At 42.5% G+C, this 23,708-nt stretch overlaps 2 protein-coding genes across 2 annotated transcripts in view; one reads left to right on the top strand and one right to left on the bottom strand.

Moving 5' to 3' along the window:
- The window catches only part of LOC120528903 (zinc finger protein 3-like), a 32,276-nt gene extending 23,959 nt beyond the window's left edge, over positions 1 to 8,317 (bottom strand). Inside the window, exon 1 of the mRNA XM_039752979.1 lies at positions 8,199 to 8,317. The gene's annotated coding sequence lies outside the window, so the exon portion shown is untranslated. The remainder of the gene's footprint in view (positions 1 to 8,198) is intronic.
- A 2,813-nt stretch (positions 8,318 to 11,130) lies between these two features.
- Positions 11,131 to 23,708, top strand: part of LOC120528902 (zinc finger protein 850-like) — a 32,384-nt gene continuing 19,806 nt past the window's right edge. The window contains exons 1-4 of the mRNA XM_039752978.1: positions 11,131 to 11,313; positions 14,070 to 14,178; positions 14,274 to 14,821; positions 17,940 to 19,261. Coding sequence (XP_039608912.1) covers positions 14,416 to 14,821; positions 17,940 to 19,261 — 1,728 coding nt within the window. The 5' untranslated portion in view covers positions 11,131 to 11,313; positions 14,070 to 14,178; positions 14,274 to 14,415. The remainder of the gene's footprint in view (positions 11,314 to 14,069; positions 14,179 to 14,273; positions 14,822 to 17,939; positions 19,262 to 23,708) is intronic.

Genomic DNA, 23,708 nt, shown 5'->3' with positions numbered 1-23,708 from the left:
GAGGCATTCCGACAAAGTCTACATAATAATACAAAAGAGGAAAGTGGAGTAATATAATCACTTTACCAAGACAAAACACACCATACCAATCTTTACCGCTTTGCATTGCACTGCCACCTACTAGGCTAGACTTTCATAATGTAGAACATCACTGGGATGCTAGTATTTGAGATGGGGGAGCACACAGCCTCTCATCCAAGTCCACAGTCAGGTCCATAAGTATTTGGATGGTGACACAGTTTTCATAATTTTGGCACTGTGCACCACCACAATGGATGTGAAATGAAGAAAACATTATGAGATTGGGAAAGTGTAGACTTTCAGCTTTATTACAAGGGGCTTAACAAAAACTCTGAGATGTTTAGAAAAGACAGGCATTTGTACATGTGGTCCCACCCAATTTCAGGGGCTCAAAAGCATTTGGACATACTAACCTAATCCTAAATATAACGATCATTGCCAGTACTTGGTTAAAAGTCCTTTCCATTCAATGACTGCCTGAAGTCTGAACCCATAGCCATCTCCAGTGCTGATGCTTTGCCAGGCCTTTACTGCCCGCTGTCTTCAGGCGCTGCTTGTTTGTTGAACTTTATGCCATTAGTTTTGTGTTCAGTAAGTGAACTGCATGTCCAGTTGGGTTGAGGTCAGTTGACGGTCTTAGCCATTGACGAATATTCCACTTCTTTGTGTTGTAAAGCTCCTGGTTTGCTGTCCCAGTGTGTTTTGTCTCCTTGTCCATCTGTAGTGTGAAGTGTAGTCCTGTCAGTTTTGTAGCATTTGTCTGACTCTGAGCAGACAGTATAGCGCCCTCTACACTGCAGAATTCATCCTGCTGCTTCTGCCAGCAGTCACATCATCAACAAACACCAGTGAGTAACTTCCATTGGCAGTCATGCATGATCAGGCCAGAGCAAGGCCTCCGCCATGTCTCACAGATGATGTGGTGTTCATCTGATCATGAGCCATTTCTTCTCTCCTCCATACTCTTCTCTTTCCTTTGTTCTGGTACATATTGATCTTAACTTCATTTGTCCAAAGAAAATTGTTCCAGAACTGGACTGTTTTGTTTTTTTTTAAATGTTTTCTATCAAAGTCTAATCTGTCCTTCCTATGCTTGAGGCTCACCAGTGGTCTGCACCTTGTGGTAAACCCTCTGTCCTTACTATCATGGCATTTTCTCCTGATTGTAGACTTTACCAATAACAGGCCTACCACCCAGAGAGTGGTCTTGGTTTATCTAAATATCGTGAAAGTGCTCTTCTTCACCAAGGACAGAATTCTGTGATCATCCAGGACAGTCATCTTCTGTGGTTATCCAGACCGTCTGGTGTTGCAGATTTCACCAGTGAGTTCCTTCTCTTTAAGGATCTACCAAATGGTTGAGTTGACCACTCAGGGTGTTTCTGCTGTCCCTCTGATGGGTTTGTTTGCTTCCTCTGCCTAATGATGGCCTCTTTTGACTTGCATGGACAGCTCTTTGGACCTCTTATCGAGCTTTGAATGCAAATTCAACCCTTGGAATCAAGTGCAGACCTTCTACCTGCTAAATGAAATAATGAGGGACCTGCTGACACCTGGCTATGGAGCAGCTGGTCAGTCAAATGTCCAAATAGTTTTGAGCCCCTGGAAATTGTGGAGGATGATTGGTCATGAAGAAAAATAGCAGTCACTCCTAACCGGCTGATATAGTATTTTTTATCAAACCCCTTAAATTAAAGCTATAAGTCTACACTTCAATCACATATTGATTGATTCACTTCAAATCCACTGTGGTGGTAGACAGAACCAAAATTCTGAACATTTGCTCAACGTCCAATTACCTATGGACCTGACTGTATACAGTGCATCTGGAAAGTATTCACAGCGCATCACTTTTTCCACATTTTGTTATATTACAGCCTTATTCCAAAATGGATGAAATTCGTTTTATTCCTCAGAATTCTACACATAACACCCCATAATGACGTGAAAAAAAGAGATTTTTGAAGATTTATTAAAAAATAAAAAATCTGAGAAATCCCATGTCCATAAGTATTCTCAGCCTTTGCCATGAAGCTCCACATTGAGCTCAGGTCCATCCTGTTTCCCCTGATCATCCTTGAGATGTTTCTGCAGCTTCATTGGAGTCCACCTGTGGTAAATTCAGTTGATGTGACATGATTTGGAAAGGCACACACCTGTCTATAGAAGGTCCCACAGTTGACAGTTCATGTCAGAGCGCAAACCAAGCATGAAGTCAAAGGAATTGTCTGTAGACCTCAGACAGGATTGTCTCAAGGCACAAATCTGGGGAAGGTTACAGAGAAATGTCTGCTGCTTTGAAGGTCCCAATGAGCACAGTGGCCTCCATCATCTGTAAGTGGAAGAAGTTAGAAACCACCAGGACTCTTCCTAGAGCTGGCCGGCCATCTAAACTGAGCGATTGCGGGAGAAGGGCCTTAGTCAGGGAGGTGATCAAGAACCTGATGGTCACTCTGTCAGAGCTCCAGAGGTCCTCTGTGGAGAGAGGAGAACCTTCCAGAAGGACAACCATCTCTGCAGCAATCCACCAATCAGGTCTGTATGGTAGAGTGGCCAGACAGAAGCCACTCCTTAGTAAAAGGCACATGGCAGCCCACCTGGAGTTTGCCAAAAGGCATCTGAAGGACTCTCAGACCATGAGAAACAAAATTCTCTGGTCTGATGAGACAAAGATTGAACTCTTTGGTGTGAATGCCAGGCGTCACGTTTGAAAGAAACCAGGCACCGCTCATCACCAGGCCAATACCATCCCTACAGTGAAGCATTGTGGTGGCAGCATCATGCTTTGGGGGGCAGGAACTGGGAAACTAGTCAGGATAAAGAGAAAGATGACTGCAGCTGGACAGAGACATCCTGGATGAAAACCTGCTCCAGAGCGCTCTTGACCTCAGACTGGGGCGACGGTTCATCTTTCAGCAGGACAACGACCCTAAGCACACAGCCAAGATATCAAAGGAGTGGCTTCAGGACAACTCTGTGAATGTCCTTGAGTGGCCCAGACTTGAATCCGATTGAACATCTCTGGAGAGATCTTAAAATGGCTGTGCACCGACGCTTCCCATCCAACCTGATGGAGCTTGAGAGGTGCTGCAAAGAGGAATGGGCGACACTGGCCAAGGATAGGTGTGCCAAGTTTGTGGCATCATATTCAAAAAGATTTGAGGCTGGAATTGCTGCCAAAGGTGCATCGACAAAGTATTGAGCAAAGGCTGGGAATACTTATGGACATGGGATTTCTCCGTTTTTTTTATTTTTAATAAATTTGCAAAGACCTCAAGTAAACTTTTTTCATGTTGTCATTATGGGGTGTTGTGTGTAGGATTCGGAGGAAAAAAATTAATTTAATCCATTTTGGAATAAGGCTGTAACATAACAAATTGTGGAAAAAGTGATGCGCTGTGAATACTTTCCGAAAGCACTGTAGATACCATGGACTATCATTATCTCTCTCGTATTAGAGAAGTTTTCCACCGTGCCCGTATTATTCTGCCTTGACCACACTCCTTTACACCGCTCGCCCAATTGTCACTCCTGCTGTGCGCCTTCGCTCTCTGTCCCACCACGTGACACTCTCGGTGCTGCTAACTCGTCCTTTAATGCAATCGGTCATAATGGCAATGTAGAACAGCAAATGATCTACTCAAGAACATCGAATTATCCATTATGATAGAAAAAGAATGGAAACAGCTGATAACGAACAGATAAAGAGCTACATGTAATAAAAATCAACAAGAAAGAGAATCGTTCAATAAACAAAAAAGAGGAAAATATCCCAAACAATATGCGAACAGCAATGCAAAAAAGCAACGTTTATAAAATGTACTACAGACCGGGGGTCGCCAATTTCGGTCCTGGAGGACCACCGCAGCTGCAGGTTTTCATTCTAACCCTTTTTTTAATGAGTGCCCGGTTTGTGCTGCTAATTAACTTCTTGTGATTTCATTTTAATTGAATTGCTTTTTGTAAGATCTGTTCCTCTGAATTGCTTCATTTCTTTCCTCAAACGGCACCAAAACAGTAATGAAATGTGACGTGAGGGAGTCAACAGAAGACCATCTAAGTCATAGACTCAAACTCCAACCAATTTCACTCCAACCAGCTGCTTAATGAGGTGCCAATTCCTGTCGTTCATTAAACCAGCTCTTTAATTCTGTGGCTTGTTGCTGCTCCCGTGGTGCATTAGCAGACATTTCTGATTTTCTCTTTTCTAAGAGCACTGCATGGTCAAATGTTTTGTGGACAAGAGCAGATCGACATTCCTGAGACCTTCATCATTCTTTATTTTCAGATGTTGTACTTTGGACACCAGTTGTTTTGGCTCATTTTGTATCTCATTTTTGTTTGGCTGCTAATTAAGGAAAAAGAAACAATGAAGGGGTCCGAGTCTTCAAGAGCAAGTCAATTAGAAGGAATGTAAAAGGAGTTAATTAGCAGCAAAAACAGGTCACTCATTAAGGGTTAGAATGAAAACCTGCACTGACGGTGGTCCTCCAGGACCGGGGTTGGCGACCCCTGCTTTAGAGGATAAACTTATTCATAATATTGTTTTTGATGAGGTGTTAATATAATTTCATTTTTTTTAATTTACTTTTTATCACATTTTATTATGTTTTTACTACTTTTATTATTCACGGTTATTTAAAATTGACAGTTGTAGTGAAATACTCAAGTGGCTGATTTTCTATCAATAACAACTAAGGACCAAACCATCTTCCTCTTGCACCCTGCATACTCTTCTATATACCAGTTCTTTAAATACAATCACTTTCTCTAATGGAGTGGCACCCTGGCGCCCTTTGAGCAGCACAGCCATGAGATAGTGGGCACCCAGCGCCTGACCCCGGAGTTTGGGGAATGAAGCAAGCAGAGGGCAGAGCCCTCTAGTTATTATTATTATTACTAATAAGGCCTTCACTTATAAATTAAAAAAAAAAAATCAATTGGTATGCCGTTGCCATTAAATACCACTGGGATGCCCTCCAGATTGTAGCAATCCCACTTCCAGTCAGCAGATACTGGAGGTCATGCATGGCCCAACCACATATAAGCAGCTTGGCTACCATCGGCATCAACTCATAAATGACTTTGCTATCAGAGAATGGCAACGTGTGCCGTCGTGATAAGCAACAGAGAGACTCAAGAAACCCTGGAACTTTCACTTTCCGCTTTTGATTGCTAAAAAAAAAGAAGTTTGTGATGTGTGCCTTTTAAAAAAAAAAAAAAAAAATTATATGAACTTTTATATTAAGCCATTATAAGAAATACTAATGTAGTGGATTCAGGGGGTGAGCCCAAGAAGATTCTGCTTTGAGCCCGTTTTGGCTTGGGGTTGGCACTGCTCTACAGAAACCCTGGAGATTAAACTCGGTCAAAAATAAACAAATAAATAAATCAGTATAGCAGCAAACTCTCTCAAGCTGACAGCTCTCATCTCTGTGTTTTAAAGCAGACCAATAACTACGTCTTTACACAGCACACTTCTTTCATATTCAAATGACATGCATTGGAAATGAGCTAAAAAGGTTTTCAGAAAATTAGTCCTGGCTCTAAAATGTGATGGGTACATATGAAAAAAGCAAACAACAATGAACAATTAAACAATAAATATGAAATAAAACACCACAGGGTGTGCAGACCCACTTGCATCAGCAGTCATCTCACTGGACTGCGGGCCTTTCGCCCCTCCAGACTCATGCAGTCGACGGACCCTTGAATGTGATCTGTGAGCTCATCAATGTGTCACCAGCTGGAGCACACGAGAGGAGACCTGAATCAAGTTGACAATCAAACGCATCACTACGTGTGACTTCACTCATTGAAATGGCAGGGCGAACGTGGCACTCGACAATATTACTGTAAATACGCCATTTGTGTTTTATTACAATTTCTCCATTCTTTATCTTTGATTTTAAGCTGCAACAAGTGAGGAGGCCCGATCACACACCACTCAGTGAAACGAGCGTGTAAAGTCAAAATCAGCTCGACGTTTGGGCTTTTCTGTTAAGTGCTTGTTTTAAGTCTATCATCATCTTCTGGTGCAAATCATTCCAATCGATTTATTTATTTATTTTTTTTATTTTTATTAATTTTATTACAATCCATACAAAGCAATCAAGATTTTACAAAAAGAAAAATTGAGTTAAGAAGATCATCCCCACCCCTGAGAGAGAGAGCAAGCCAAATAACGTTAAATTTAAGGCTTGTAAACATACCTAATTTTAAAAAAAAAATTCTCTATGCTTTATGAACTTATTTTCAAATATTACTGATTAGATCCTGCCATGTTTTGAAAAAAGTCTGTACAGATCCTCTAACTGAGTATTTGATTTTTTCAATTTCAAATAATATAACACATCAGTTTCCCACTGACTTAAAAGAGGAGAGTTTGGGTTCTTCCAGTTTATCAGAATAAGTCTGCGTGCCAACAGTGTAGTGAATGCAATCACAATTTGTTTGTCTTTCTCCACTTTAAGCCCCTCTGGAAGAACCCCAAACACAGCTGTTAATGGGTTAGGAGGGATTGTGAGTCCAAGGCTGTCTGAGAGGTAATTAAAAAGTTTGGTCCAGAATGATGTTAATTTGGTGCAGGCCCAGAATATGTGACCCAGTGAGGCTGGGACTTGGTTGCAACGTCGCAGGTTGGATCTCACCCTGGAAACATTTTGGAGAGTTTTAGGCGAGACAGATGTGCTCGATATATAATTTTGAGTTGTATAATTGTATGCTTTGTGCATATGGAGCTTGAGTGAATTCTCTGCATTGCTACTTTCCACTCCTTTTCTGATATATTAATTGAGAGATCCTTTTCCCAGTGTCCTCTTGGATCTTTGAAAGGGAGGGATTGTAAAATAATTTTATATATTGTAGAGATGGAGTCTAACTCCTTGAAATTGAGCAATAATTTTTCCAGCATGGTTTAGGGTGCAAGATGAGGAAAATCTGGAAGGTTCTGTTTAACAAAGTTCCTGATTTGAAGATAGTGAAAGAAATTTGTAGCTGGAATGTTAAATTTGGAATGTAATTGTTCATAGGATGCAAAGACGTTGTCTATATAAAGATCTCTAAGCAAGTTAATTCCAAATTTTTTCCAGATATTAAAAACTGCATATGTTTGTGAGGGTTGAAAGAGGTGGTTCTTTTGCAGGGGTGCCACAGAAAGAAGCTTCTCCGTCTTAAAATGCTTTCTACATTGATTCCAGATTCTAAGTGAGTGGAGCACAATTGGGTTATTAGTGTTTTGCCGATAACGTGTGTTTATTGGAGCACAAAGCAAGGAATACAAAGAAGTACTGCAGGATTTTACTTCTATTGCGGTCCAAGCCTGTGTATGTTCTTCTATTTGTGTCCAGGTTCTTATCGCCAATCGATTTATTTGATTTGACACTTAAAGACGACATGGGATCTTTCTGTATTTTTTAATTTTTACTTTTCCATTTTGACTGCCGAGTTTATAAAAGGCTTTGCTGTGAGAACGAGCGAGGGCGCGTGTCTGAAGAAATGAATGTCGGCCATGAATAGAACATCGCCACGTGTGTACAAAATGTCAGCATCAAGCCTTTCAAGTGACAGGCGCTACGGAAGCCCTGCCTGCCGCCACTCCGACCGCTTTTACAGACGAGTCGAGCCGCTTCAGGCGCCGCCACTTTGAAACCTACCGTGTCACCCTACAAATTCAAGGCGTCGTTCCTATGTTCTTTTAAAATAAAGCACTTGTAAATAAAACATCCATGACACCTTCGGTGTGTTGTGTATGTCACAGCTACGCACCCCTCCACTTTCTTAGATCCCAACCCCCGTGTTCCTCCAGCCTTCTATCCGAATTGTAAACGCTACTTGGGAGAAAGTTCTTGTGATACTTGGACTCCTTAATTGTTTTATTAACTCGGACTGCTGGTCGCGCACTGACGGGAGAGGACGAGCGAGCGGCTAATACGCCAGTCTGGAGACTCAGCGCGAGCATAAAAGGGTGCAGAGGGGTGGTTGGAGGTTCACTCGTAAAACTGACGGATTTGCTCAGACTGTCGCGAGTCTCTTTTCCTTTCTCACTCTGCATCTCTCCGTCTTGCTTTGCATCCCCCTCTCTTCTTACTCATCGCCCGCCCGCTGCCCTTGCTTGTTTAAACCCGCTCCTCTCCCACACTGCATTCTCACGCTCGCTCGATGCTCCCGTTGCTTACCGACGCTCCGTCTTCTATTCGTCTCTCTTGTTCTTTTACCTCCTCTTCTTCTGTTGCCTTTTGTCTCTGAGGCGCACAAGCGTGTGTCGTGTGGCAGTCCGAGCAGCCCGCCAGCGGAGTCGAACAAAGAGTAACAAAGCACGTCATCAAAGAGGAGTCGATGGGCTGGAAAAGGAATACCGCAGCTGTAAACTGCCATCTACTGGACAGAAGGAGAATTTGTATTTTTTTTATTTTTTTTTTATTCTTAAAACAAATTTCTTTCGAATAAAACAATACAACTCAATAAGTCCCCTGGCAAGGATGACACGCAAATTCATGAACTGTTCTATATTTTTAACCATATCACATGCACTTCAGAGCAGGTCACCCACCTGAAGCTTAAGCATGTTCAGGCCCGGCCAGTAATTTGTTGAGAGACAAACCTGGAAAAACCTTGGGTTGCAGTTGGAAGAGGTGTTGGTGAGGCCACCAGGGGGCGCCTACCCTGTGTTCTGAATGTGGATCCCAGTGGCCCAGTACTAGGTTCAAAATGAAATTCAAGTTAATGTTTCAGTTTTCCAGAGTTTCTTAATTCAGGGAAAACGTGGTCATTTAAGCAAATGCCTTCTTCAGTGCCAGAGATGTTATTACTGTCAGGTGTCCACAGACCAATGAAGCCCTACTGGCCACAGACGGGGTGATAGGGGGGCAATGGACTTTTGAGTTGTTTGAAAGGGGTCTCTGTCTATCTGTCTGTCCTCTTGGCACGAAATAAGACCATAATGTCCAACAGGACGGTGGTCTGTCATAGGGCCCATTTATCCACACACAAACTGGAATCACCAATCCACAAGACATGCGCATCTTTGGTGGAAAAAAAACAACAACAACATTTATTTATATAGCACATTTTCATACAAACAGTAGCTCAAAGTGCTTTACATATTAAAGAATAGAAAAATGAAAGACATAATTATAAAAAATAAATCAACATTAATTAACATCGAATAAGAGTAAGGTTCAATGGCCAGGGGACAGAAAAACAAAAAACTCCAGACGGCTGGAGAAAAAATAAAATCTGTAGGGATTCCAGACCAGTAGACCGCCCAGTCCCTCTGGGCATTCTACCTAACATAAATGAAACAGTCCTCTTTGGATTTAGGGTTCTCACGGAAGGGCTTGATGATGATGATGGTCACGTAGACTTCTTCCTTTTAATCCGTCCATCATTGCTGGAGCATCATGAAGCTTTGAGTAGGTGGAGGTGGCGCAGGCCACCACCACAAAGAAACCGGAAAAAGAAACAGAAAAGAGAGTAGGGGTCAGTACCGATTTTAGAGCCACCATGAATAGTTGTTATGATGAATTGAACATACAGAGTATCAGGATTAAGTTAAATTACGATTAAAATGAAGTTATAAAAAGGCCATGTTAAAATAATGTGTTTTCAGCAGTTTTTTTAAAGTGCTCTACTGTATCAGCCTGGCGAATTCCTATTGGCAGGCTATTCCAGATTTTAGGTGCATAGCAGCAGAAGGCCGCCTCACCACAAAAGCTAACTACTGTGCCATTATGCTGCCCCTCTGTAAGGTACAGTTTGTTACGAATAAAATACAAAAGCAATACAAAGGTTGGGGTCTCAAGAGGGAAATTCTATTTACTGAAGATCATGTGAACTGGAAGTATTATTTTTGCGTCTCTTTATACCTTATTTGATTTCCCACATGTATCTTTTTAACCAAATGAGAACCACAATATCTCCCCCCATCAGTCATTTGCTTAGGCATTTCCTAACCTCAAGATTTGCAATAAATGGGTTTCCTCCTCTGGGACCCCAACCTTTATATTGCTTCTGTATTTTGCTCACAATACACTGCGCAGTCTACACAGCAGCATGGTGGCACAGTAGTTAGCTTTACTGCCAATGATGTGCATGTCTGGTGGATTGTTGATTCCAGTTTGCCCTATAATGAACAAGCACCATGTTCAGAGTAAGTTCTTGCTTTGTGAATAGAATGAGGGAGATAGAGACCCCCATTAAAACAAATCGAATGTCCCTTGCCTCCCTGTTACCAGTCCATAGCCAGTAAGAACTTCACTGTACTGTGGTGTAGCCTGCAGGGGGAGCTCCTGACGTCAAAACCCGACACAGACAGACTCAAGACACAAGTTCAGTGCACACGTTTAATATATATTTTTTTCTTTTTCCCACGTGGGAAACAAATTCCCCGTTTTCTACCTGTACAGCACAGTCCACACCACCGCAAAAAAAAACACTTTCCGCCCTGACTCCTTAGTCCACGTCCTCCCGACCCTGGCTGTCAAAATAGTGATGGCTGGCTCCTTTTATAGGGCACCAGGAACGCGCTCCAGGTGCTCGAGGACCTTCTTCAGGCAACACTTCCGGGTGTGGCGGAAGTGTTGCAATCAAGGGCACCGCAATCCTGCAGGCGCCCCTGGCGGTGACCACGGGCCCCAGCAGGTTTAAGCTTCCATGCTCCAAACTCATGGCACTGATGCGCCCCAGCATTCCGGGGGAGGTAATGTCCTGGATAAGCTCTGTCCCCCGGTTCTTCAAATACAGAGGCGTCCCTGCCGGGCATGGCCCCTTGGCATAAACCACAGTGGACGTCAGTCAGTAAACATCTCTGAGAATGAAGTAATCATCTGCTCGAGTGATCACACTTTTCCCACAAGAAATGCCAGTCCACTTCATCAGAAGAAAGAAACTCAGGAGTAATCATACCCTGAAAAACTGACCGTCCATTCAGCCATCATCAAAGTAACTTAATTCAGTTTAGGGCTGGGGAATTTCATTATCGTCGCCTTTATCATCACCATTACCATCCTTCTCAATCCCGCGTACTGTATTCGGTTTTAGAATTACAGGAGACGGTAGCTCATAAAGAATTCTCTCTCGGTACAGTAGATGGCAGTGTTCACCCGACTGGTATCACTCACTTTTTATTCTCTTCATCCAGTCGCTCGTTGATGACACTGTTTTGTTTTTCTTTGTTTGATGTCGCTTGCTGAGGACTCGGACTGCCATACGAAACACGTGGGGGGAGAAAAGCGAGCAGAAGAGGAGAAGAAAAAGAGAAATCAAGCGCGCCGAAGAGAATGAGGAGTGTCGGTAAGCAAGGGGAGGATCGAGCGTGAAGGGGGATGCCGGATGGGAGACGAGAGGAAAGTGGAGCAGCAGCTGAGCAGGATTGTCGAGGAAACAGAAAAATACAAGCAGCGTGTGGATGATGAACTGGGAGAGACGAAGAGAGATGCGGAGGAAAGTGAGAAATATTAAGAAAGTCGCGTCTGCCTGTGCAAAGCCCGCTTTGGTGCTGAAATCCCCCCCTAGGCACATTTCCACTTCCGCGCTCCCGTTTACGTTCACGCCAGCCGAGTCTCCACATTGCTGTCTCAGCCGCGCGCTCGTTCTGTCCAATCCGTGCTTGTCATTCAGCCCGAGTTTATGGCGCATGGCCGTGATAAAATAAAAGATGAAGTCTTCAGAGTGTGGTAATGCATTTTCAGAGTGCTTAAAATCGCAGCGCTTTCATTTAACAAACAAAGATGACGTCTTGAACTTGTGATCTCAAAGTGTGGGCGCCTAAAACGGCTCGCCTCGTCTGTAAGGCGGACGGAGTGCCGGCAGGCACGGCTTTTGTAGCGCTTGTCACTTGAGCAGCCTTATTCCATTGTTTTCTGTAAAAAGCTGTGTTACACTTTTAACCCCCTTGCACCACCATTCCTTTATCGGTAATCAAGGACCTGAGCTCTTTATAATGGTGTCGCCACCTCTTTTGTTGGCAGGTACACTATAGCCCACCTTCAACCTTTAAATACATAATTCAATCACTGTTACTCAGATATTAAGAAAAACAAAACTCTCGTTACTTAACTGAAACATGAACAGTTTTCCAAACTTGAGATATTTACCAATATATACACAATACATAAAACACAAACACTAAATTATTTATAACTATACATATATCATGGGTCCGAAACGACTGGTGGGCTCACCCGGACTTATTTCCACAGTCAGTAAATATTACTCACTCCGTTGGGGGCTCCAAACGTAGCTCGGGTGCGTAGTGGCCAAAAAAAACAAAAACAGAAACTGGCCCCTTCACTTGAAAGTTTACTCAAACCAAAAAAAAAAAAAAAATTGACCTTATTTTATTTATTCCTCTTTATACTCGGGTACCTCGTTGGGGCCTCTCGTCTCCCTCTTTCTTTAAACGCCCTTTTCACTCGCTGGTCGCCCTTTCTGAATGCGTGGCCTGCCGTCTTTCTCTTAGGTTTCAGCCGTTTGCTCAAGTTTATTTCCTCGTTCTTTTTTTTTTTTTCATCTTGTTTCGGCGTGCTGCCTCAATGGTGACTCTCTTTCTCGTTCTTTCTTCCCGTCTTGTTTCGGCGGTTTGCCTGAAGCCCTTTTTCTTTCCTTTTTGATTCTTTCTGTCTTGTTTCGGCGGTTTGCTTGAAACTATCTTCCTTTCCTCCTTGTTTCGGCTCTCCCAACTATATTACATCTGCTGTTTAACTATCTTACAACGGCGGTCTTCCTCGGCCAATCCGAGGACACCTACATACTCAACCATACCCAACCCCCACAACTCAATAAACTTTATTTACACAAACTCGCAGATATATATATTCCTTTTGAAAACCTGACCAAGGTTACACACTCATTATAGGCATTCGTTTCTTCACATCTGGTGTTACGTCTAAGAAGTCTACCATCAACCGCATCCTGGCACTGAGGTTTCTCATTGAGCACAGATGCGAATATCGGCAGCGTTTCTTTGCAGCCTTTGTTGATTTTAGTAAAGCGTTCCCTCAGTTGATCGAGCTGCCCTGTGGGACATCCTGAGGGTTCGCTGGATTCCCTCAAGGTTGCTGGATGTCATGGCCGGCCAGTACACTGGTACTGTGAGTGCTGTGCAGAGTGGAGGTACAACCTCTGTGTTTTTCCCATTTGATTCTGGGGTTCTTCAATGGTGTGTTTTTGCTCCTACTTTGTTCAATGCTGGCATGGACTGGGTGTTCGGCAATGTCATGGGGTACAACGGCAGGGGGGGCATCTCTTGGCAAAGAAAGACTCACTGATCTTGACTTTGCTGACAATGCTGTGATCTTCGTGGAATCAATGGTGGCTCTGATCGGGGCTTTCGAGAGACTGAGTGAGGAGTCTGAAGGTCTGGGCTTGTGAGTATCCTGATAAAAACCAAGAGCCAGGCCTTTAATGACCTCTTGGGCACGGACAGCAGCAGCGTGTCTGTCTGAGTGTCGACCTCGTCGAAAGGTTTACTTACCTCATGCATGTCTCTGGTGACTCTTCCTATGAAGTCAGTAGACGGATTGGGAGAGCATTGGGTGGCGCTCCTGATATCTCTGTAAAAGGACGAAGGTCCAAGTCTTTACAGTCCTGGTGCTTTGTGTCTTGCTCTATGTTTGCGAAACATGGACACTATCCAGTGACCTGAGACAAAGACTGAACTCCTTTGCTACTGAGTCTCTTCAGGGAACCCTTGGGTATCGCTGGCTTGACTTTCTGCTGCTCATGGAGTCCCAAATGAGGCACATGACCTGCATTGTGAGGGGGCATCAGTTATGGCACTACGGCCATATGGCGCAATTCCACGAGGGTGATCCGGCTCACAGGACCCTCATCGTTGATGACCTGAGTGGCTGGACCAGGCCAAGGGGATGCCCACATAACACCTGGCTGCAGCATATAGAGGGTCATTTCTGGAGGGTGGGACAGGATGTGTGTCTGCCTGTTGCCAACCAGAATCCTGAACTGTTTTGTTGGGTGGCTGTACCAGTGCATGCTCCCCAACCTGACCTGACCTCCCCACTCACTGTCATTTGCTTTGTCTCAATCAGGTGGAAGTCATCTTCCTATCAAGTAGGTTTTTACTCCAAATCTTCCGGGAGCTTCTTAGACAATCATGGAAGATTCATAGCATTTCCTTTCTCACATTAAACTTAGCAGGTAAACGTCAGTGTTTTCTGGAAGTTAACCCTGAAATGTGGTAAAATTATATTTGTTGACTCCATGAAGTAATTCCGTCACTTTTATTTTGACAGATAAAAAGGAGCCTCCTTCCCAGTTCACATGGCTTTGCAGTGAGGTGTCTAATGGCCTTCAGGAGAGGGCTGTCCATGTAAGCACAGAATCTTAACAAGAGAGGAGCAGGCATTCGAGGGGGAGAGAAGCGATTCACACAGTATGGCTTCAAGCAATGATGATGGCATAGGTAAAAGACTGGCTCACATTAAACAAGAGGACTACAAGGGGGAAATGCCAGATGATTTGGGTGTGAAGGTGGAGGATTATAAAGGAGGACTTTCAGGTTTTAACGAGAAAGAGTGCAAGGGGGAGACTGTTGAAGTGAAAGTAGACGATTTGGAAGAATTCTCAGTTAGTCTTCAAGTGCAAAACTTTGAAAACAAGAATATTTTCAAACAAGAGATTGTTGAAGAGTCGCCTTCCAGTTTACCGCATTGGGTCACTAACACGGGACAACTGGCTTCCCAGCAGAATTCCGTAGAAGTGAAATCTGAGTTTGAAGAGAAAATTAGAGAAGGAAATGGGAGAGAAGAAGAGCAGCAGCCTCCTACAAGTGCTGAAATAAGTAAGTTTAAGTGGATTAAATGTGAAATGGTAACTTAATAACATTTACAGATTCTTTCAGTGTCAGACAAACTACTCAGGCACATAGTGATCTGTAATAGCTGGCATACCAAATGTAATAAACTGTAAAGGTTTGTGTAAGGTCAAGAAATCTGAAAAGCTCCAGCATGACTTCCTCATCTAAAACTATCATTTTAATAGTAAAACGTGACCAATGTTACCTTTCATAAAATAAAATGTCAGATTTATCCAAAAAATATGGATTCTATCAATTGTGATGCAGTCAGGAGTCAAATGTGCTAAACAAAAATCTCAAAATGATTCTGTCTGTGCAGCTAAATCTACTGGAATGATGTTGGTCAAAGGTCTTCTGCCTTTTTCTAATGCTGTACCACAGTGGTTCTCAACCTGTAGGACGGGGCACGAAGTAACAAAAAAGGGGGGCGCAAAGATGTGAAAAAAGAAAACAAGAATCAAAAATATGAAAAAGACATCTGTTGAAACCAAAACAAATTAACTTAAACTACATTCTGATACTAGAACAATAAATATAGAGTTAGATAAATGTCGATAAAAGTTAAGTAGGTATAATAAAATATGCATCTGCATTTCAAAAAAATGTTAGAGGGGGCGCGATTAAAGCTGTTATGAAAATTCGGGTCGCAAATACGTAAAGGTTGAGAGACGCTGCTGTACCAAGTTTCATTTGGATTGGGTCAATCAGGTTTTCATTGGTTTGTCCACAATGTCATATCCTGGCACACAGGCAGGTGTTTACTCTGAGAGTCCATTCCTTAATCTTGTGAGGCTGTCCCGCTTTTGCTCAGCTCACAGACTTTTCCTAATACTGATTATTATATACTGCTCAAAAAAATGAAAGGCACACTTTTAAATGAGGGTATAGCATCAAGTCAATGAAACTTGTGGGCTGTTGATCTGTTCAGTTAAGTAGCAGAGAGGGTTGATCATCAGTTTAATGAAATGAGCAAGAGGTGCACTACAGGAATGAATGGTTTAAGAGCTGGAGGGAGGCCACTGACATTTTTCCTTCCTCATCTCTTTTGTCACTTGTTTTCCATTTGTCACTGGTTAGTGTCACTACTGATAGCATGAGGCCATACCTGGACCCTACATAGTTTGGCGGCACAGGTAGTCCAACTTGCTCAGGATGGCAGGCACATCAATACATGCCTCCCATTGCCAGAAGGTTTGCTGTGTCTCCCAGCACAGTCTCAAGGGCATGGAGGAGATTCCAGGAGACAGGCAGGCAGTTACTCCAGGAGAGCTGGGCAGGGCCCCTAGTAGAAGGTCCTTAACCCATCAGCAGGACCCACCGGTATCTGCTCCTTTGGGCAAAGAGGAACAGGATGAGCACTGCCAGAGCCTACAAAATGACCTCCAGCAGGCAGGCCACTGGTGTGAATGTCTCTGACCAAACAATCAGAAACAGACTTCATGAAGGTGGCCTGAGGGCCCGACGTCCTCTAGTGGGTACCGTGGAGCTCGATTGGTATTTGCTGTGCTTTTCACAGATGAGAGCAGGTTCACCCTGAGCACATGTGACATATGTGAAAGGGTCTGGAGAAGCCATGGAGAATGATATGCTGCCTGTGACATCATTCAGCATGACCGGTTTGGTGGTGGGTCAGTGATGGTATATCTGGAGAGGCATATCCATGGAGGGACACACAGACCTCTACAGGCTAGAGAAAGGCACCTTGACAGCCATTAGGTATCGGGATGAAATGCTTGGACCCATTGTCAGACCCTAGGCTGGTGCAGTGGCTCCTGGGTTCCTCCTGGTGCCTGGTCACATGTGGCGAGAGTATGCAGGCATTTCCTGGAGGATGAAGGAATTGATACCATTGACTTCAAAGTTTTCCTTTAAATTTTTTTGAGCAGTTTATAATACATATCTATAGAATATGTTCTATGCAATTAGAAATATGAAACACTTGTAATATCCTATAATATTCTGAAGGGGAGGCAGCAGCATCAGACAGCAGGCCTGTAGGATGTGCCAGTCTGGTCTTGTCCATCTCGGGAACCCTTGACCCCCATTGACACCCACATTGGAGCAGTTCAGAGTCCCTGTCCACCTGGACTGCACATAGTATAAGAATGTGAAAGAGGAACTGGAGTCTACCAAGAGAAAATTTGAGCAGACATACAGAGAACACGTGAAGTCCATATGGACAGCATCTGGGTACAGAATCTGACCTCAGAACGCAGGACCCATCAGGCAGCAGAGAAAACCAAACTGACCTGCTAGATTTCAGCTGCTGTTTGTCAACTCCCCCATAGTCCCTCTAACGTTATTCCACAAAGTTCTGAGCTGGGGCCGTGAGTGGATGTGTCAACCACTGGGCCTTAATAATGTAAACGATATATAGACATACTTATTGTTACTTCAGAAAATGATGGTATTCAATAAACTAAATGTTATCAGATAAATTACAAGAGAGAAGCAGAATTCACTTTCTAAATTGACCATGCTGTGGGTTATCTGCCCACTCAGCCCCTCTCTGTTGCTCAGTTGTAGTGGAGATGAATGTGTGCAGTTTTGTAGGACAACATAAAGCTCTGGCAAAGAGTCCATCAATGAAGATGATATGTCCACTGCAGGGTCCTGCTAAAGATCAGGAGGACAGAAATGTGAGGAATGAGTCTTAGTAAGAGTAGGGAAAACAACAAAGTGCGAGGTGGCAAATAGCAGCCACTGGACATGGAAGGTCTTAAACTTGAGTTTTGCTAAATCCGCATGACTTCACCAGCTCTACCTACCAGATCCCACCTGCTCATTTTCTTTACCTGGGGTTTAATGGCAGCTTTTCAAGTAAGGCAGACATCAACCTGAGAATGGATGCCAGTCTTTTGTGAGGTGCACTGGCACACACATTCACACTCGGTCACACCACACAAGTTTAACACAGGTGACACATCGTTGGGATATAAGTGAAAATTGTAGAAACTGGATAGACAGGATGTGAACAGGCAAAGTCCACACATACAGTGCAGGGAGTAGAAGTGGAGCAAAGGGATGAGACAAGCACCAAACAGTCTTTCAAATATCTGTTTTGTAATAAATTATTAAAAATAAACTGTTTCTAATTTTGCAGATTTCTTGGGGAATGACGACTTTTCTGTGTCTTCGTTTGCTCAGCCCTCACTTCAGAGCAAACTGCAACACCAACATGACAAGGAGAAGATGAAGATATCAGCAGGAGGATCTCAGAATTTGACAGCAGGCTCTTTCCAGTGTAGTTTTCTCCCAGCTGCCAAAAAGACACAGAGAAAATCTGTCCACCCTGATCAGAAAGAAGTGCATAATACAGACCAAGAGGTGTTATATGACAGCCAGGATTGTGCAAAAACTTTCAAAAACAAATCTGACTTTGAAGGTAAGTCAGTCCATACAAGTCAGAAACCATATGCCTGTTCTGAATGTGGCAAGCAGTTTTCACACAGAAGTAGTCTTCACGCACATAAAAAAATTCACACTGGAGAAAAACCCCACTGCTGTCCCGAGTGTGGCAAACGATTCCCCAGTAAACGTGCTCTTAAGCGGCACACCCGTGTTCACACTGGAGAGAAACCATACAGCTGTGCTGAATGCGGCAAAAGATTTTCTCATAACAGCGGTCTTCGCAAGCATTCAAAAATTCATACTGGAGAAAAACCGTATTGCTGTTCTGAATGTGGCAAAATATTTTCAGTTTTAAGTAATTTTTATAATCATTTGAGAATTCACAGTGGGGAGAAACCTTACTGTTGTAGTGAATGTGGCAAACGCTTCATACAAGGAAGCGGCCTACGGAGGCACATCAGAATTCACACTGGAGAGAAACCTCATTGTTGTTCAGAATGTGGCAAACGATTCTCTGATGGTAGCGCACTTCAGAGGCACACACGCATTCACACTGGAGAAAGACCATATTTCTGTTTTGGATGTGGTAAAGGATTCACTGACAGTAGCTCTCTTCGGTATCATAAACAAATTCACACTGGAGAAAAGCCATATGTTTGTTCTGAATGTGCTAAAGGATTTACTGATAGTAGCTCTCTTCAGAAGCATTCAAGAATTCACACTGGAGAAAATCCATACTGCTGTTCAGAATGTGGCAAACAATGTACTAATCGTGGTAGTCTACAAATACATATGAGAGTTCATACTGGAGAAAGACCATGTTCTTGTTCTGAATGTGGCAAACATTTCTTTGACCGTAGCACTCTTCAGCGACACAAAAGAATTCATACTGGAGAGAAACCTTATTACTGTTCTGAATGTGGGAAACTATTCTCTAACCGTAGCTCTCTTCTGCGACACACAAAAATTCATTCCGGAGAGAAGCCATATTGTTGTTCTGAGTGTGGAAAACAATTTTCAGAAAGAAGCAGCCTTAACTACCACTCAAACATTCACATTAGAGAGAAAATAATCTGAGCTGAGATACCTGTGGTAACAGAAACAACTGAAACTGCTGGGGGTGCTGATATCAGCAGGTCTCATCAAAAGAAACTTCCAGAATTTCCGGTTTCCCTACCAAATACCATCACTCTGTGCAAACTACAGGAAGAGGTATTTGTTAAGAGGTGCTAGAGAAAGGTCTTGCTGCAGATTTACATGAACAAAATGTCCTAACAAATATGTGACTTTTAGCACACAAAACCCATGGGGACAAATAAGATGGACGAGGGTTGTGGTGCATACAAGTGCAGTGGCATTTTGTTCTTTATGGAGAGCTGACTTAAACCTGATATACCTGACACTGTTTTAATGCTGGGCAAATTTCTCTCTCTTATTTGAGCTGACAGAATCCTAAGGTTTGGAAAAAAAAGACAGGAAGGGGTCTGCTCATCTATGTGAATGAGGAATGGTGTAAAATGGAGAAGATTACAGTTAAAACTACAGTTTGTAATTCAGACATTGACATTCTAGCTGTCAGAATTCATCCTCTTTAGTTGCCCATGGAGATGAATTACATCATTCTTATTACTGTTTATTTTCCTCCCTCCTCACATGGAATCTCCACATTGGAAATGATCAATTCTGTCACCAGCACTTTAATGATGACTCATTCTGACCATGCAGTTATAGTTGTGCTTGAAAGTTTGTGAACCCTTTTGAACTTTCAATATTTCTGGATAAATATGACCTAAAACATCATCAGATTTTCACTCAAGTCCTAAAAGTAGATAAAGAGAAATCAGTTAAACAAACGAGAATTTTTGATGTGTTTTATCCTTTACGCCGGCAGTAATCAACCTGTGGGGCGCGTCCCAGTTTGGGGGGCATGAAGATGTGAAAGAAAGAAAACAACAATCGAAAATATGAAAAATACATCTATTGAAATCAAATTAACTTCAACTACATTCTGATACTAGAAAAATAAATATAGAGTTAGATAAATGTCGATAAAAGTTAAGTAGGTATAATAAAACGGTGTATCGGCAGCAAAAAATATAGGAATAAATTTTATTCGGGTTTCAAAAAAACGTTAGAGGGGCGCGATTAAAACTGTTATGAAAACTCGGATCGCCAATACTTAAAGGTTTAGAAACGCTGCTTTATGCAGTTCACTTTACGTTGGTGCAAGTTAAGCATTATTTTAAAGACTGTAAAAAAAAATTTTAAAAATCGGTAAAAACTGTAAAGGCTGTCACAAAAATCGCAAGTACTGCTCTGTATATTGGTGCCGATTTTATGTGTATTTTCCTGCCATCCTTCCATCCATTATCCAACCCGCTATATCTGCCATGTTGAACCACTTTTATTGCGTTTAGGGTATTGCCAGATTAGAAAATTAGAAATACGGGACACTCTTAAAATCTCTCTCTATCCATCTATCCATTATTCAACCCGCTATATCCTAATTACAGGGTCACGGGGGTCTGCTGGTGCCAATCCCAGCCAACACAGGACACAAGGCAGGAAACAAACCCCGGGCAGGGCGCCAGCCCACCGCAGATCTCTCTCTGTATTACTATATATATATATATAAATGTATAAATGCCCCCTACACACCCAGACCAATATATTATATAAAAGTAGAGACAAGTTAAAAACATAAAGGAAGGATTTGAATGGGTTATGGGAAAAACAAAAGTAAAATCATTTGAAAAGTATTTTATACAAGCTAAAAAAAATTCTGTAAAAGTGAAATCGTTTGAAAATATTTATTCAATTCGGACAACAGAGAAATATTATTATTTAATACAGGCAGTGGTCCATGTCAAGTAGCAACAACACCCATTGTTGAGACTGTATGTTGCAATGCTGATCCAGAACTGCACAGCAGCGCAGCTGGAGAGCAAAACGGTAAAGAGTGTCGCTGTCCTCAGCCAACCACAACAACTGAACAAGCTGCAAACAGGCAGAAAACACCTCGTTACGTTTAAGTGATTTTCATCAAGAGAATCTGAGAAAAGAAAATCTAATTACTTAAAGAGTTACAACTAAGTACCTTAAGAAGATAGTAAAAATATGTTTTTATTAGTGAAATTTGAAAATGGACTAAATATGGGACATTTGGGTGTCCCTGAAGGGTCAGTACGGGACAGGGGACAAAATTTTCAAATATGGAACAGGTCCAGTATATAAGGGACGCCTGGCAATCTTTATTGTGTTTGAGAACTATAATAATATAATATAATATAATTATATATAATATAATAATTGTTAACACACTGTGGGAAACTATTTTCCATAGTTGGTTGTAATGACTTTGCTATTTTTGTTCTGGAGATATGAAGTCTCAAAATCCAAATGTTGAGCTAACTTTAACTTGGTTTAAAAACCTTGTGCTTTTATCGTTTGCATTTTCTTTATTATACATATTTGTACCTTTTCACCTTTGATTTCCAAGAGCATTGGCTGTACATGCAAATTACTGCCTTTAGTATTAGTAGTAAGGGGGCATTTTATATATACTACAAGTACTTTAAAAATAATAATTCTTTATATTGTTATGTCAAAGTGCCTGAGTGAGTGGGGAGCCACTTGAACCACCACTCATGATGCGGTGGCAGCCATTTTTGCACTGGTGCACAGTGTAAGGGAATCTTATCTATCTGGAAGACAAGCGGATAATACCATCCTATACAGCTGGCATGGCACGACTCGGTGATGAACGTGAAATACCCCATCGGTCAGCCAGTTCACGTTGAAAAGCTCCTGTGGTTAAAACCCCGAGAGTGGACAGAACTCACAAAGGAGCAGATAGAGCACAATTAGTCACAGTCTGCCTTTGTAAAGCCGGCGCCAGTTCAGCACACAGCGCCAAGAGGAGAGCTCTGGGAAATCGAAATCGACTTAGAAGCCAGTCGTCATCAACAACAACATTCATTTATATAGCACATTTTCATAGAAATATTGTAGCTCAAAGTGCTTTATATGGTAAAAGAATGATGATCACCATCTCTAAATACGTGCTGTCTTCTAATTCTTCCATCTGTGAAATCTTCTAACAACACTAAAGCAGCCACGGCAGTTGGAATGGTTTTGTTACATTCAGTGCACCATTATATTGTTAGAGTGGGTGCAATCAATTGAATTAAATTTGTAAATAATATGCAATTCATTTCGGTGTATTTGATGAATCCCGCATCATGGATGCGAATCTGAGAAAAGGGTGACTGCACAGAAACAGTAGCACTGCTTTGACGCTGGGTGCAGTCCGTTTGCAAAACCGAACAGAAAAGTGCATACCCAAGGCTGCCGTAAAAACGTGCGTGGCTTTACACCAAGTTTAGTTTTTACATGCGTGGAAATGGGCATACGCAACATTTTTGTGCATATGCACCGTTTATACATGGTCACGCAAAGTGTTGCAAGTGCTTCCCATGCATCCCATGTACATGCATGCTTCTCGAACACATAAAAAGTCTGGTACTCCTATAAGCTAACTGGACCATCAATCTGCATGATGGACCGGGTTAATTGTGGTTATCTACGGTATCGATGCTTCATCATGTCTCATTAGCAACTGGATTTAACCAGTCAGTCAGTCAGTCAGTGTCCAACCTGCTATATCCTAACACAGAGTCACAGGGGTCTGCTGGAGCCAATCCCAGCCATCCAGCACAGGCTGCAAGGCAGGAACAAACGCCGGGCAGGACGCCAGCCCACCGTAGTGGATTTAACCAATCATGTTAAAAGTTTTTCTGATTATCTAATGAATTCCTTGGAATTGTGATCTTATAAATGAAGTGTATAAATAGAGCACGACAGACACCCCTCCTTTGTAACACTTGATAATAAGGTTCTTGTGCTCCTATAAGGATAATAAAGAAGTCTGATTGACGCTCTCCTCCTGCCTGTGTTTATTGCGTATAATAGGCACCCAGTTGGCAGAGGGTGGGTGGGTGCCCTGCCCAGCCAGTAAATTACTTCCACACCTCCCACAAGAGAGGTCCTGTTAACACACTACAGACTCTGACACTATCAAGGTAGACAGTGGCCATTTCCCTCCCTTTATACAGATTGTATTTGCTCCTACAAAACCCTTGGAGCATTGAAGTCCCACCTTTCAAGATCACATTTAAGCACTGCTCAGTTTGAAGACAGTGCCACATGTTATCGTCAGTTGTGTGACTTCAAAGGTCTTTGTTATCCAGGTACTTACATTAAGGACACATTTAAAGTTGCATGGAACTGTGAGAGGCACTTTTACTAAGTCTTTGCCCGATCCTGCCTGCTTTGTCTTAAGTTCAGCTTGCAGTGTCTGGGATGATTCCTTCTGTGAAGAAGCGTCCATTCAGACGTGACAAAGATCAGGGAAAAAAGTTGGCTGATCATTTACTGGGAATTGATAGTGGCTCAAAGGCCATATGCTGTGGTCTCTTTCTTCTTCTTTCAGCAGGAAATAATTCTCTTGACCCTCATGTGT

Source organism: Polypterus senegalus, chromosome 4 (assembly GCF_016835505.1).
Source record: "Polypterus senegalus isolate Bchr_013 chromosome 4, ASM1683550v1, whole genome shotgun sequence".
Taxonomy (NCBI): domain Eukaryota; kingdom Metazoa; phylum Chordata; class Cladistia; order Polypteriformes; family Polypteridae; genus Polypterus; species Polypterus senegalus.
Note: the sequence above shows the minus strand (reverse complement) of the source record. Positions and strands in the feature narration are given on the sequence as shown.